Raw genomic sequence first — 14,980 nt, 5'->3', positions numbered from 1 at the left:
ATATGGCACAAAAAATGTAACTAATTAGATTTTTTTCTGAAGAAGGGTCTAGACCCGAAACGTCAGTTTTCCTGCTCCTCTGATGCTGCTTGGCCTGCTGTGTTCATCCAGCTCTACACCTTGCTGTAACTAACTAGATGTAAGTTTTACAATAAGGAGTTAATACCTTCAAGGGAAGAAAGTTTTTCTTTTAAAGTAATTTACTATTTTAACATCTGAAGAATAGCAGTATCTTTCAGGGGCCAATATTAGGGTCTCTGGTCTCTTTGTGTAAGTATTAGACTTGAGTATGCAGTAAGTAGTTTCGAAGTTTGCAGACAACACAAAATTCTGAACACAGTAAACAATGAGGAGGACAAGAACAGACTTTAGATGGATACAGGCTGCTGAATTGGATAGAAATTTGGCAGATGAAATCTAATGTCGCGAAGTATGGATCTTTATAGGAAGAATCAGGAAAAGCATTATAAATCAAATAAACAATATTAAAGAATGTGGACGTACCAAATAGGAGAATTAGGCCACACAGCCCCTCAAGCCTGTTACACCATTTAATAAAATCATGGTTGATCTGATTACTCTGCATTCCTGCCCAGCCACAATAACCTTCCATTCTCTTGCTCGTCAAGAATCTACCCATCTGTCCTAAAGAATCATGACCCTCTTTGAGAAAACATTTCTCAATTCATTCTTACATGGATGACCTATTATTCATAACAGTGACTCCTATTTTAGGTTCTCCCACAAGAGGGAACATCCTTTCCACATACAGCCTGTTGAGACCTCTCAGGATACTGTATGCTTCAATTTAATCACCTCTTGCTCTTTCAACCTCCAATAGATACAAGTCTAAATTACAAGTCTTTCAGTTCATAAGACAACCCATCCATCCCAAATATTAATCTGGTAAACTGCTTCCAATGCATTTATGTATTTCCTTAAATTAGAACAATCCTGGATACCATAATGAAGATATGATCTCACCAATGTCCTTTATAACTGAAGTATAACATTACAGCAACCTTGATGTTGGAAATGACTGCTGGAATGCGAAACCTGACATGAAATCTTTGCTATTGACCACATTCAATGCATTCTTTGGATGGTACAAATCCTGGAGTCTGCCATTATTCTTAAAAGCGCCAGAATGTGCCAGAAAGGAATAGACTTATACAAAAAAAGCAAAGGGAAATTCAGTATAACTGATGATAACTTGATTCATGGTGTAGGAGGAAAAGATCATGACCGTCACCGAGATCATGACCGTCACCTACATGAAGCCATGGAGTCAAATGGGATGTTTGGGGTCAAGCTAAACAAGTGTGCTGTTAAGTTGATAATGCCAGTCCTTTGGAGTGGTGTGGACACTTAGGTGTCTAGCTGAAAATTATTAATTAATGATCACTCAATAAAGACAGCAGATCAGATGATGTGCTACAACAACAGAATGGGAGAACTTCTGGATGCTAGTGAGCTCTGGAAAACACATCTGCAGCTGCAGGAACCTCTGCTCAGTTAGCCGTGGAGCCTAAGCTGCAGATACCACAGCACATAAAGAAGGGGAAAGTTAGCAGGTCACCTCCTTTCAGGCAACAGCCATATCCCTTAATATAGGGTCATCTGATTTGGCCAGTGATTAGGGACAGGAGGGTGCAACAGAGAGTAAAGCAGTTAAAAGGACCCAAAGGCAGCAGCCCTAGCCTTTGATACTATCCAAAACTTACAATGGAGGTTTTTTCAGCTTGTTTAGACAAGAATGAGGGCTACAGGGTGGATAAGCTAACTGACCATAGCACCGTGGTTCAGGAATTCACTCATGAGGTAGTACAACATGGTCCTGGGGTCTAAGTTGGACTTCAGCTTAGCATCTTAAAAGGGGTAGCTACTAAAGAGCTAGATGCATTCGTGATAATCTTCCAATATATGTAAAAGTTAAGAATGGTTCCATCAACCAGAAAGTAGAAAATATAACTCTTCTTTTCAAAATGGGAAGGAGGAAGAAAACAGAAAACTATAAGCCAATTATCTTGACATCTGTCATCAGGGAGGTGTTAGAATCAATCATTAAGGAGGTTACAACTGGGAGCTCAGAAAATTTGACACAATTGAGAGAAGTCAGCCTGGTTTTGTCAAAGGGAAATCAAGTTCAACCAATTTACTGGAATCCTTTGAAGGAGTAACATGCACTGAAGATAAAGACTAGCCTTTAGAAGTCCTACAGAAGATATGTAACGAAGTGTCACAGAAGTTATTGTACAAAGTAGAAACACATGATTAGAGGATAACATACTGGCATGGATAGACGTTTGGTTGGCTGGTAGAAAACTATGTATAAAAATGGGTATTTTTCCTGATTGACATGATGTGATGATGGGGTCTTTCAGAGGTGTGTTCTGGGTTCTCAACTGTGTATAATTTATATCAATGATTTAAATGAGGGAAGCAAAAGCATGGAAGCTAAATTTGCAAATAATACAAAGATAGATAGCAATGTTTATTGTGAAGAAGGCATTAGGAGGTTACAGATGGATATAGATAGGTTGATTGAGTGGCAATAATCTAAGAGATGGAGTATAAAGTTGGAAAATGCCATACAGGGCATTGTTGACACCACATCTCAAATCCTGCGTGCAGTTTTGGTTTCCTTACCTAAGGAAGGATGAACATGCATTGGAAGCAGTTCAGAGGAAGTTCCTGGATTGATATCTGCAGTGAATGGGCTGCGTTATGAGGAATGGTTGGACAGACTGGACTTTTTTCGCTGGAGTTTAACAGATAGACTGGCAACTTGTTTGGAGTATACAAGATCCTAAGATCTTGACAAGTCGTCTCTGAAAGGTTGTTTCTTGTGTGTGAGTTCAGAACTGGGGTGCTACGTTAAAGTTAGCAGTTGCTCTTTTTGGGCTGAGATCAGGTGAAATTGTTTCTCTCAGAGTTCCGCAACTTTGGAACTCTCTCAGAAGGCGTCTCTCAGAAGTAGAAGCCATTGAATATGTTTAAGGCGAAGTAGATTGAATTCCTTGCCCAATAAAAATCTAAGGTAATCAAGATTTAATGGGGAATTGAATTCAAAACATAAACCAGCCATGATCTTACTGAATGGTGGAGCAGGCTCAAAGAGCTGAATGCCCTACTTCTCCTCCTAATTCAAATGTTCACATGCATTCAATTCCCCTGATAATAAACAGCAAAATTCTTTCAGTTTTCTTAATTACTTGCTTTTCTTGCATGCTAACTTTTTGTGCATCATGCACTCAGACATCCAGACACTGCGCATCTCAGGGCTTTGCAATCTCTCACCATTTATGCTTATTTTTATATTCTACCTCCTGAGGTTGGCCATTTCACATTTTCCAGCATTATACTCCATTTGCTGGATTTTTGCCCACTCACTTAACCAATCTATATCCCTTTGTAGACTCCTTATGCTCTCTTCACAACTTGATTGTGTAATTTATCAAATTTCACAACCATGTCTTCTATTCCTTTGTACAAGTCATTTATATAATTTGTAAAATGTTAAAGCACCAGCTCTGATCCCTGTGGCACACCACTTGTTACATCTTGCCAACCAATAAATGACCCATTTATGCTCACCCTCTGCTAGCCAGCCAGTTTTCTATCAATGTCAACATGTTAACTCTTACATAATGAATTTTTATCTTCCACAATTTAACTTTAATATTATCCGCTTCCGGCAAATCTGAATCCAACAAATGTTGCCCCACTATTTGGGGGTTTGTGGGGTGGAAGGGAGAGAGAGAGAGAGAGGGAGAGAGAGAGAATAAAAAAGGGAAAAAGGGAACTACAGATTTATTAACCTTACGTCAAAATGCTATAAAGAATGCAATAAATGAATACTTGGTAACAATGATCAGGTCCGGCACAGTTAGAATGGGTTTGTGAATAAGAATTTGTGTTAAATTAACTTGGTGCAGTTTTCCTGAGGATGTTGCTAATAAGGTTGATAAAGAGATGTTGTTTGATTTTCAGAAAGCTTTTGATAAAGACCTCCACAAGAGGCTAGTTAGCAAAACCAGAAACACTGAAAACGAGGTAATGCACTGGCACGGAGCAAGTATTGGTGAACAGGTAGGATACAGAATATGGATAAATGGATCATTTATAGTAGCTTGTGGGATACCATAGGTATCTGTTGACAATATATATCAATGATTTGGAGGTGGGACCAAACGTAATATTTCAAAATTTGCAGCTGACACAAAACTAAGTGGGAATGTGTGTTGTAAAGAAGTTGTACAGCAGCTTCAGGAGAATTTGGTCAGGCTTATTTAGTCGACAAGAACATTGCAACTGGAATATAACGTGCAAAAATGTGAGGTTATCCACTTTGGGTGGGAGGAACAGATGTGCAGAGTATTTCTTAAATAGTAAAAGCTTGGAAAGGGACCTAGGCATCATTTTCAGTAAGTCACTGAGGCTACCATGCAGGTGCAGCAAGCTATTAGGAAGGCTAATGGAATGTTAGCCTTAATTGCTGTGGAGTCTTGCTGGAATTGTACAGATGATTGGTTAGACCAGACCCATAGAACTGTGTTCAATTTTGGTCTCTTTATCTCAGGAAAGAGATCATTGCCATAGAAGGAGTACAGCAAAGGTTCACCAAATTTGTCCTGTGATGGCAAGTCTGGCCAAAGAAGAGACGTTGGAAAAAAGTCAGCCTGTATTCTCTAGAGTTTTCAAGAATGGCGAGGGGATCTAATCGAGACCTACATAATACAAAAAGGATAGACAGAGTAAATGGAGGTAAGATGTTGCCCCTGGTTGGGAGTCTAGGACCAGAGGAAATGTTTAAAGTAGAGGCATGCAATTTAGGACTGCGATTAGGAGAATTTATTTGTACTCAGAGTGATTTTAATCTTTGAAATCTCTACACTGGAGCGCTGTGGAAACTGTCTTTGAATGTATTAAAGTAGAGATTGACAGATTTCTCATTACCAATAATGGAAAGGATTATGGGAATTACACGGTTAAAAGGCATTGAAGTGTTTGATCAACTATCATTGTTCTAAATGGCACATCAGACCAGACAAGTTAAATGGCTTATTCGAGTTCCTACATGGCACCATATCAAAGTTCTTCTTGGAAACAGAAATTGCTGGAAAAACTCAGCAGGTCAGACAGCATCCGTGGGAGAGAAATCTGAGTAAACATTCCGTGTCAAGTGACCCTTCCATACAAAGGCATGCTCTCTTTCACTTTATAAGATGTACAGAGCACAAAAACAAAGAAATTGTGCAAATTCTTCATATAGTATTAATGGTTCACTAATGTCCTTCAGGAACGGAAATCTTCAATTACTTACTTGGTCTAGTCTGCATCTGATTCCAAATCCACAACACTGTAACTGACTCTTAAGGCCGCATGACTGCGGCGTTTCAGTTGTTTCAGCAGCGGGAGTCCGGGAGAAAGCGCGAGGGCAGCCTGGGAAGGTAGGCTTCCACCCAATAAATTTGGAAGTTAACTAATACCCGAGACACTACACGCATAGCGTCTCCCACCCTTCCATCTCCTCTAACCTAATAATAACAACTAAGTGTGGTGAGCAGGTAAGCTATTTGCATTTTTTTTCCTCATCTCTTTGTTATCTTTCGGGGTGGTCACCTAGACGCCAAATCCTTTGGGAGCGGGTTGGAAATCAAAGACGGATTCTGTTTGAGTATATAACAGAGTAAACTTACTGGTGCAGAGAACACTGCGAAACTAAAAAAAAACTAATTAATTTTTAAAAATTAACTAAGTAGAGATGGCAGGCCAGGTGATGTGTTGTAGCTGTATGATGTGGGAGCGAGCTGATCCCATTGAGAACGGCAGTGACCACATCTTCAGCAAGTGTTGGCTGCTCGAGGAGCTCCGGCTCAAAATTGATGAGCTGGAATCCGAACTCCAAACACTGCGGCACATCCGGGAGGGGGAGAAATACCTGGATGCTGTGTTCCAGGAGGCAGTCACACCTGGTAGATTAACTAATGTTAATTCGATCGGCAGGCAGGGACAGCAGCGTGTGACTGCGAGTGCGGCAGGTAGAGGGACCCTGCAGACAGGAACACAGGAGCCGCAGCGCTTGACATTGTCCCACAGAAATGAGGCACTTGCTCCCTGCGTGGATGAGGAACAGGGCTGCAGGAAGGATGAGTCAACTGACCATGGCACCATGGTCCAGGAGGCCATTCAAGAGGGGGGAGCAAAAAGACAGATTGTAGTTGTAGGGGATTCCATCATCAGGGGGATAGACGTATCCTTTGTGAGCAGGATAGAGAATCCCGCATGGTGTGTTGCCTGCCCGGTGCCAGGGTGCGACACATCTCTGACCGGCTTGAGAGGATACTAGAGACGGAGGGGGAGGATCCAGTTGTTGTGGTCCATGTAGGTACCAACAACATAGGCAGGAATAGGAAAAAAAGACCTGTTTTGGGATTATGAGAAGCTAGGAACAAAATTAAAAAACAGGTCTTCAAGGGTCATAATCTCTGGATTGCTGCCCGAGCCACGTGCAAATTGGCATAGGGAGGCGAGGATCAGGGAAGTAAGCACGTGGGTAAACAAGTGGTGTGGGAAAGAGGGTTTCCTTTTCGAGGAGCAATAGCATCAGTTCTGGGACAGGAGGGATCTATGCCACTGGGATGGACTCCACCTGAATAGGGCCGGGTCCAGTGTTCTGGCGAAAAGGGTAAATAGGGTGGTTAATAGGACTTTAAACTAGTAAGTAGGGGGGAAGGGAGAAGTGAGCGTAGAGGGAGAAAAACAATTAATGTAAGGCAAAGCAGCAGGTTAGCAGGTGATGAGGAAGCTTCAACTCCATTGAAAATTAGGAAAAAAGTTAAAGGGAAGGAGAACTCAAGAGCTGTTAGTAATGGAGGTAATAGGACCCAAAAAGAAGGTGCAAAAACTGGCATAAGAGCACTTTATCTGAATGCTCGGCGCATTCGAAACAAAGTGGATGAGTTGACAGTGCAAATCATGGCAAATGGGTATGATTTAGTGGTCATTACAGAGACATGGTTACAGGATGGTCATGACTGGGAGTTAAATATCCAGGGGTATATAACTGTTTGGAAGGACAGACAGGAAGGTAAGGGAGGTGGTGTTGCTCTGATTTTTAAGGATGATATCAGGGCGGTAGTGAGAGATGATATAGGTTCTACTGAACAAAACGTTGAATCCATTTGGGTGGAAATTAGGAATAGCAGGGAGAAGAAGTCACTGATAGGTGTGGTCTATAGGCCACCACGTAATGACATCGTGGTGGGGCGGGCAATAAACATAGAAATAGCTAATGCATGTAAAAATGATACAGCAATTATCATGGGGGATTTTAATCTACATATCGATTGGTCAAACCAGGTCGGTCATGGCAGCCTTGAGGAGGGGTTCAAAGAATGCATCCTCGATAATTTCCTTGAACAATATGTAATGGAGCCTACGAGGGAGCAAGCTATCCTAGATCTAGTCCTGTGTAATGAGACAGGAATAATTAATGATCTCACAGTTAGGAATCCTCTCGGAAGGAGCGATCACAGTATGGTCGAATTTAAAATACAGATGGAGCGTGAGAAGGTTAAATCCAGTACATATGTCCTGTGCTTAAACAAAGAAGACCATGAAGAAATGAGGGAGGAGTTAGCTAAGGTAGAATGGGAGCAAAAACTTTATGGTGGGTCAATTGAGGAACAGTGGAGGACTTTCAAAACGCTTTTTCACAGTGCTCAGCAGAAGTATATTCCAGTGATAAAGAAGAACTGTAGGAAAAGTGAGAGCCAGCCATGGATGTCGAAGCAAATAAAGGAAAGTATCAGATTGAAAAAAAACACATACAAAAAAGCAAAGAGTAGTGGGAAACTAGTAGACTGGGAAATCTTTAAAGGCCAACAGAAAGCCACAAAAAAAAAGTTATAAAGAAAAGGAAGATAGATTATGAGAGTAAACTAGCTCAGAATATAAAAACAGGCAGCAAAAGTTTCTATAAATATGTAAATCGTAAAAGAGTGACAAAGGTAAACATTGGTTCTTTAGAGGATAAGAAGACCAATTTAATAACTGGGAATGAGGAAATAGCCGAGACATTAAACAGTTATTTCGTGTCAGTCTTCACAGTGGAAGACACAAATAACATGTCGAAAACTAATGGCAAGAAGGTTATAGCAGGTGAGGACCTAGAAACTATCATTATCACTAAGGAGGCAGTGCTGGGCAAGCTAATGGGGCTAAAGGTAGACAAGTCTCCTGGCCCTGATGAAATGCATCTCAGGGTACTAAAAGAGGTGATGGGGGAAATAGCAAATGCACTAGTAATTATTTACCAAAATTCACTGGACTCTGGGGTGGTTCCTGCAGATTGGAAAATAGCCAATCTGATGCCACTGTTTAAAAAAAGAAGTAGACAAAAAGCAGGTAACTATAGGCCATTTAGCTTAACTTCGGTAGTGGGGAAAATGCTTGAATCTATCATTAAGGAAGAAATAGCAAGACATCTGGATATAAATTGTCCCATTGGGAACACCCAGCATGGGTTCATGAAGGGTAGGTCATGTTTAACTAATTTGGTGGAATTCTTTGAGGACATTACTTGCATGGTGGACAATGGGGAACCTGTGGATGTGGTGTATCTGGATTTCCAGAAGGCATTTGACAAGGTACCACACCAAAGGCTGCTACATAAGATAAAGTTGCACGGTATTACAGGTAACGTATTGGCATGGATAGAGGATTGGTTGACCAGTAGAAAGCAAAGAGTAGGGGTAAATGGGTGTTTTTCTGGGTGGCGGTCAGTGGCTAGTGGTGTGCCTCCGGGATCAGTGTTGCGACCGCAACTGTTTACAATTTACACAGATGATTTGGAGTTGGGGACTAAGTGTGGTGTGTCAAAATTTGCAGATGACACTAAGGTGAGCGGTAGTGCAAAGTGTGCAGAAGACACTGAAAGTCTGCAGAGGGATATAGGTAGTCTCAGTGAGTGGGCAAAGGTCTGGCAGATGGAGTACAATGTTGATAAGTGTGAGGTCATCCATTTTGGTAGGAATAACAGCAAAATGGACTATGTTTTAAATGGTAAAAAATTGCAGCACGCTGCTGTGCAGAGGGACTTGGGTGTCCTTGTGGATGAATCGCTGAAGGTGGGATTGCGGGTGCAGCACGTGATTTAAAAGGCAAATGGAATTTTGTCTGCCATTGCTCGAGGGATGGAGTTTAAAAACAGGAAGGCTATGCTGCAGCTGTATAGGGTTGTGGTGAGGCCACACCTGGAGTACCGTGTGCAGTTTTGGTCTCCTTACTTGAGAAGAGATATGCTAGCACTGGAGGGGGTGCAGTAGGAGATTCACTCGGTTGATTCCAGAGTTGAGAGGGTTGGATTATGAGGAGAGACTGAGCAGACTGGGATTATACTCATTGGAATTCAGAAGAATGAGGGGAGATCTCATAGAAATATATAAGATTATGAAGGGAATAGATAAGGTGGAGGCAGAGAGGTTGTTTCCACTAGCAGGTGAAACTAGGACTAGAGGGCATCGCCTCAAAATAAAGGGAAGCAGATGTAGGACTGAGGTCAGGAGGAACTTCTTCACCCAAAGGGTTGTGAATCAGTGGAATTCGCTGCCCAGTGAAGTGGTTGAAGCTACCTCGCTGAATGTTTTTAAGGCAAGGCTGGATAAATTTTTGAACAGTAAAGGAATTAAGCGTTATGGTTAGTGGGCGGGTAAGTGGAGCTGAGTCTCAAAAAGATCAGCCATGATCTTATTAAATGGCGAGGCAGGCTTGAGGGGCCAGATGGCCTACTCCTGCTCCTAGTTCTTATGTTCTTAACTGCCCTCTGACTAACTAGGAATTGTTCATAAATACTGGCCTCACCAATGATTCCCATACTTCATGATTCCCATAACAACCTGTTCAGAGATGTTATTACACATCTCTGGGCGAGGGACTTGAATCCTGGCCTCCCAGTTCAGGGGTAGGGACACTACACAGTGCCACAAGGGGGCCGCCATACTTCATGAACAAATGAACGGAAAATCACGCCCAAGTGCAGTGCAATGTCCAATTTTGGGCAGCACAATTTATGAAGAAAGTCAAGGCCTTAGTGAGGGTGCAGAAATTTATTAAAATGGTGTTGAATAGGACTTCAGTTAAATGGAAAGATTGAAGAAGACTGTATTGTTTCCTTTTCAGCAAAGAAAGTTAAGTTGAAACTTAATTGGGTTTTGAGAGAGCTGGGAAAGAAGAAACCATTTCCAGTGACATAAGTATAAAAGACCTGATGACATAGATTTAAGGTAATTGACAAAATAACCAACGGAGAGTTGAAGAAACTTTATGTAATGAATTTTCATGATCTGAAACATACTGCTTGAAATACTGACATAATATTCAATAATAAATATCGAAAGTTAAAGAGGATAAACATTTTAAGAGGAGAAAATAGCATGGTTATTGGGAATGGACAGAAGAGTCGGACTGTTTGAAGGGGTGATAAATAGCTCTGGCACAGAGAACGAAAAAGCGCCTTCTGTATCATTCCAGAATTCCAACAAAATTATTTGATTACAATAATAACATTTTTCAAAACTGAAATCATAGTCGGTTATTAGTGTTTAATGAATTTTTCTGATTTGTTAACGTAAATATTTTTACTAGTAGATGACGACTCAAGAAACTCAAAAGAAATATATTTTAAAACTGATAATGGAACTATAATTTGCAGCTGTCTATGGGGATATGAATAAAACACATTAACATATAATTTTAGACAACAATACCTGAAGAAAGTATCTTGCAACTGATGAGGTAGTGCGGCAAAATCAAATGCGCAATATGATTGAGGAAAGACCACTTCCATGTTTCTCTTCACTTCCACTGGAGGATTCGTCATGATTGGGGCTGCAGTACCAAAAAATGGGTAGGAGTACCTGATCAGCAAATTAAAGGAAAAATTGCCCAGAATTAGGATACCCTGGTACCTTCAATGCAAAATAAGCAAACATGCAGCCAAAAGTTCCTCAACTGAGATCAAATACGTTTACTATAAAAACAGAAAATGCTGGAAAAATTCAACATCAGGTCGCAACTTTGGCAAAGTTGACATCTCGGGCCAATGACCTTTAATTAAAGCTGGTGACCACCAGAAACGTAACAACTTCTAAGCAGGTGCAGAGGCAGATATATGGAGGACTGTCACAATGTGGAAGATAGAAGAAATTAAATGGTAAAAGAGGTCATCATGCAAGACAAAAGAGGGTGGTAATGGGAAAAGTCAAGAAAGATATGTCCAGTGGAGGTACAGGAGATAGAAAAACTTTTGTTCAAAAGACAAGTGAGATCGGCGGTAATGATCTGAAATTGCTGAACTCAATATAAAATTTGGAACGGCTCTAACTTAAAGGTGAGGAGAGAGATCAGGGAGAATGTGGCAGAATCACATTACAGGTAACTGGAAGTCTAGGGTCACTCAGCTCAAATAAACCAGCCTCCCTGAGTGGAGGCTGGACATCAACGCTGACACCTCCTCTCACCTTCGCTTGAGAACGTGACCCACCACCAAACACCAAGCCTTCACTTCAATGACTGTCACTGATCTTATCTCCTAATCCCTATCATTATGTCCAACCTCCTAGTCACTGAAATTAGCACGACTCTGCACCTCCTTCACAGTGTCTTCTTAGAGTCATAGAGTAATACAGCATGGAAACAAGCCCTTCAGTCCAAATTGGTCCATGCTGACCATGATGCCCATTTAGCTAGTTCCTATTGCCCACATTTAGTCCATATCCCTCTAAACCCTTCCAATCCATTTACCTATCCAAATGTTTTTCAAATGTTCCTACCGTACCTGCCTCAACCACTTTCACTAGCAGTCCATTCCATATACATATCATTCTCTGCTTGAAGAAGTTGCCCCTCAGGTCCTTCATAAATCTTTCCCCTCTCACCTTAAACTTCTGCCCTCTAGTTTTCAATTCCCCATCCCTGGGAAAAAGACTATATGCATTCATTCTATCTATGCCCCTCATGATTTTATACACCTCAATAAGGTCTCCCCTCATTCTTCTATATTCCAAGGAATAAAGTCCTGTCCTGGCTAACCTCTTCCTACAACTTAGGCCTACTGGTCCTGGTAACATCCTCGTAAATCTTCTTTGCACTCTTTTCAGTTTAACTATGTCTTTTCTATAACAGGATGACCAAAACTGTACACAATACTCCAAGTGCGGCCTCACCAATGATTTTTAGAACTGTAATATAACCTCCCAACTCCCAAACTCAGTGCCTTGACCGATGAAGGCCAGCATGCTAAATGCCTTTTTCATGTCCACCTGTGACGCTGCTTTCAACGAACTATGTATTTGTACTCCTAGGTCCCCCTGTTCCACAACACTCCCCAGGACCTTACCGTTTACTGTACAAGTCCTACCTTGGTTTGACTTTCCAAAATGCAACACCTCACACTTATCTGTATTGAATTGCATTTGCCAGTCCTCAGCCCACTTCCCCATCTGATCATTATCCCTCAGTAGTTTTTGATAACCTTCCTCACTATCAACGATACCTCATAATTTTGTACCATCCACAAACTTGCTAATCATGCCTTATACATTCACATGGCTCAGAGAACTGACTTCTTCCTGGATCCTTTTCACCTACATCTGTGACTCTTTCAATACCCTTCTGCTATTCGCCTCGATGGTGAAAATTTAGCCCTAAGCCACTGATATATATTAAAATTAGTTACCTGATCACTGGGATTCACATTTTGAAATTTCCCTACCTTGATGCATAGAAACAGAATGGTTACAGTACAGAAGTAAGCCATTCAGACTATTAGATCCCTGTCAGCTCTCCGTAAGAGCAAATCACTTAATAACCCTAATGAGTGCAAGTTGCTGTGGCAACATTCATGTATAAAAGTATTTTGTAGTCCCAAAGCTTTAAATAGGGATGGAAGGATCTCCAATTTTCGTTCCATCACATGATTGACCAGGAACCCCTCCCATTCTTACCATCTACCATTTGCTTATGGTTTCAGAAATCTTGTCAGCATGGACAAGTTGGAACAAAGGTTTTTTTTATGCTATATGAAACTATGACTTTATAAAAGATTGAAAAGATTTGCAGTTGATACTCACCTTCCTTGGCCATTAGGTCCACGAGTGGGACTTGAAGACAGAGCCGCTGGCTCAGAGGCAGGGATGCTTCCACTTAGCCACAAGTCCTCCACAATTATGTTATATTACCACAAAGATCATATACACTTGAGTAATTTCTTGGGTTAATATGTTAGACTAATAGCATAGAAGAAGTGAGCAATCATGTTATAATTAATCAAAAGGAGTTGCGTTTTTATTTATACACATGGATAGTTAAACACATGACTGATAATTAATTGCCAAAATAACTAACTGTTTGGAGCTACTAAGTCAAAATGTTGCCGTTCAAATTTGACAATAACTTTTGTAAAAAAAAAAGACTCCTTTTTGAGTTGCATATTAAATTTTACACTGCTGTCAAAAAGTTAGAAAACGATGGATGAGGTTTAATGAAAAGTTTGCTTTCACAACAATACGATGGGGTATAATCCTATTAATCAGTTGTGATAAAGTAAATTATTTCTGAGATATAAATCTGGATCATTGCATGAAAACACTATTTAAACGAGCGACAACACATTGTAGCAACCCAGAACTATGCCAAAATGTGGAGTACCTCCACCAACTATTTAAGGACAATGAATACCCCAACAACTGGATCCGACAATGCCTATCACACGAACAACAACAAGAAGATACTGCACACCCTAACACACTCATCACGCTACCGTACATGAAGAATATATCCGAACTGACCACAAGACTCCTACGGCCATTGGCATCAGAGTAGCACACAAACCCACGTCAACCTTACGCCAACTGCTAACTCGAACCAAAGACCCCTTACCCACTATGGACAGAACCAACGTAATAAACAAAATTCCATGCAAGGACTGCGACAAACATTACATTGGACAGATAGGAAGAAAATTGGCCACAAGGGTGCATGAACACCAACTGGCAACAAAAAGACAGGACCAATACTCACTCATCTCCATTCACACGGATAAGGAGAACCACCAGTTCGATTGGGACAACACTAGTATCCTAGGACAGGCCAAACAGAGACAAGCACAGGAATTGCTAGAGGCCTGGTTCTCCACCGAGAAGGCAATCAACAAATACATAGAACTAGACTCTATATATGCACCACTGCAAAGGAAAACCAGAAATGTGGTAATCAAATCCAACGGACCCCGGAGTTTAAATACTAGGTGGGAAAACACAACAGCGCTTCATCGGAGGCTGCACTGATGATGTTACCCAGCAGGGTAATGAAACGTCTGCGAACTAACAAACTAGCTCGGCGAGCGAACCAATCACAGCATTAGTTGTAACTGATTGGTGATGGCAGTTGTTCAGCATATATTCTTTCACCTGTGGGACCTGAATTTTAATCTAGCACAAGTTGAAGCAATGTAAGGAAAGAAGCATCCTAGGCAGCAGCCTCCTTTATATCCTTGAAGCAACGGTATCAAAATTGGACTGCAGTAAACTTCATGATCTGTCACCAAATATTTTATGAGGGTGGAAAATGTGGAGGCACTGTCATATCTTTTGATCCACAAACCTACATGTGATACCACTGTCATACCTTTTAATATATATACCTACATGTGACTCCAGACCCACAGCAATGTGGTTGACTCTTAACTGCCCTCTGGGCAATTAGGGATAGGCAATAAATGCAGCAACACCCTCATCCCGTGAACAAACAAAGAAACAAACAAATTTTCTCTAGATTTGGGGATCATGCCAGAGGACTAGAGAATGGGGAAGGTTTTAGAAATGATAATTCAGGACAAGAATCAATAAATTACATGGCTAAATGTGGTTAACTAAGGAAAACAGCAGAGATTAGTTGAGGGCTAATTGCGTTAAGT

General features: G+C 41.0%; 1 protein-coding gene across 1 annotated transcript in view; it reads right to left on the bottom strand.

The window, feature by feature from the left end:
- LOC109913450 (centrosomal protein of 120 kDa) overlaps positions 1 to 14,980 on the bottom strand; it is a 181,537-nt gene that overhangs the window by 37,399 nt on the left and 129,158 nt on the right. Inside the window, exon 8 of the mRNA XM_048593566.1 lies at positions 10,773 to 10,922. Within this exon, the coding sequence (XP_048449523.1) occupies positions 10,773 to 10,922 (150 nt within the window). The remainder of the gene's footprint in view (positions 1 to 10,772; positions 10,923 to 14,980) is intronic.

The sequence above is a fragment of the Rhincodon typus genome, chromosome 3 (assembly GCF_021869965.1).
Source record: "Rhincodon typus isolate 14 chromosome 3, sRhiTyp1.1, whole genome shotgun sequence".
Taxonomy (NCBI): Eukaryota; Metazoa; Chordata; class Chondrichthyes; order Orectolobiformes; family Rhincodontidae; genus Rhincodon; species Rhincodon typus.
The sequence above is the reverse complement of the archived record's forward strand: the minus strand, read 5'-3'. Positions and strand labels throughout refer to the sequence as shown.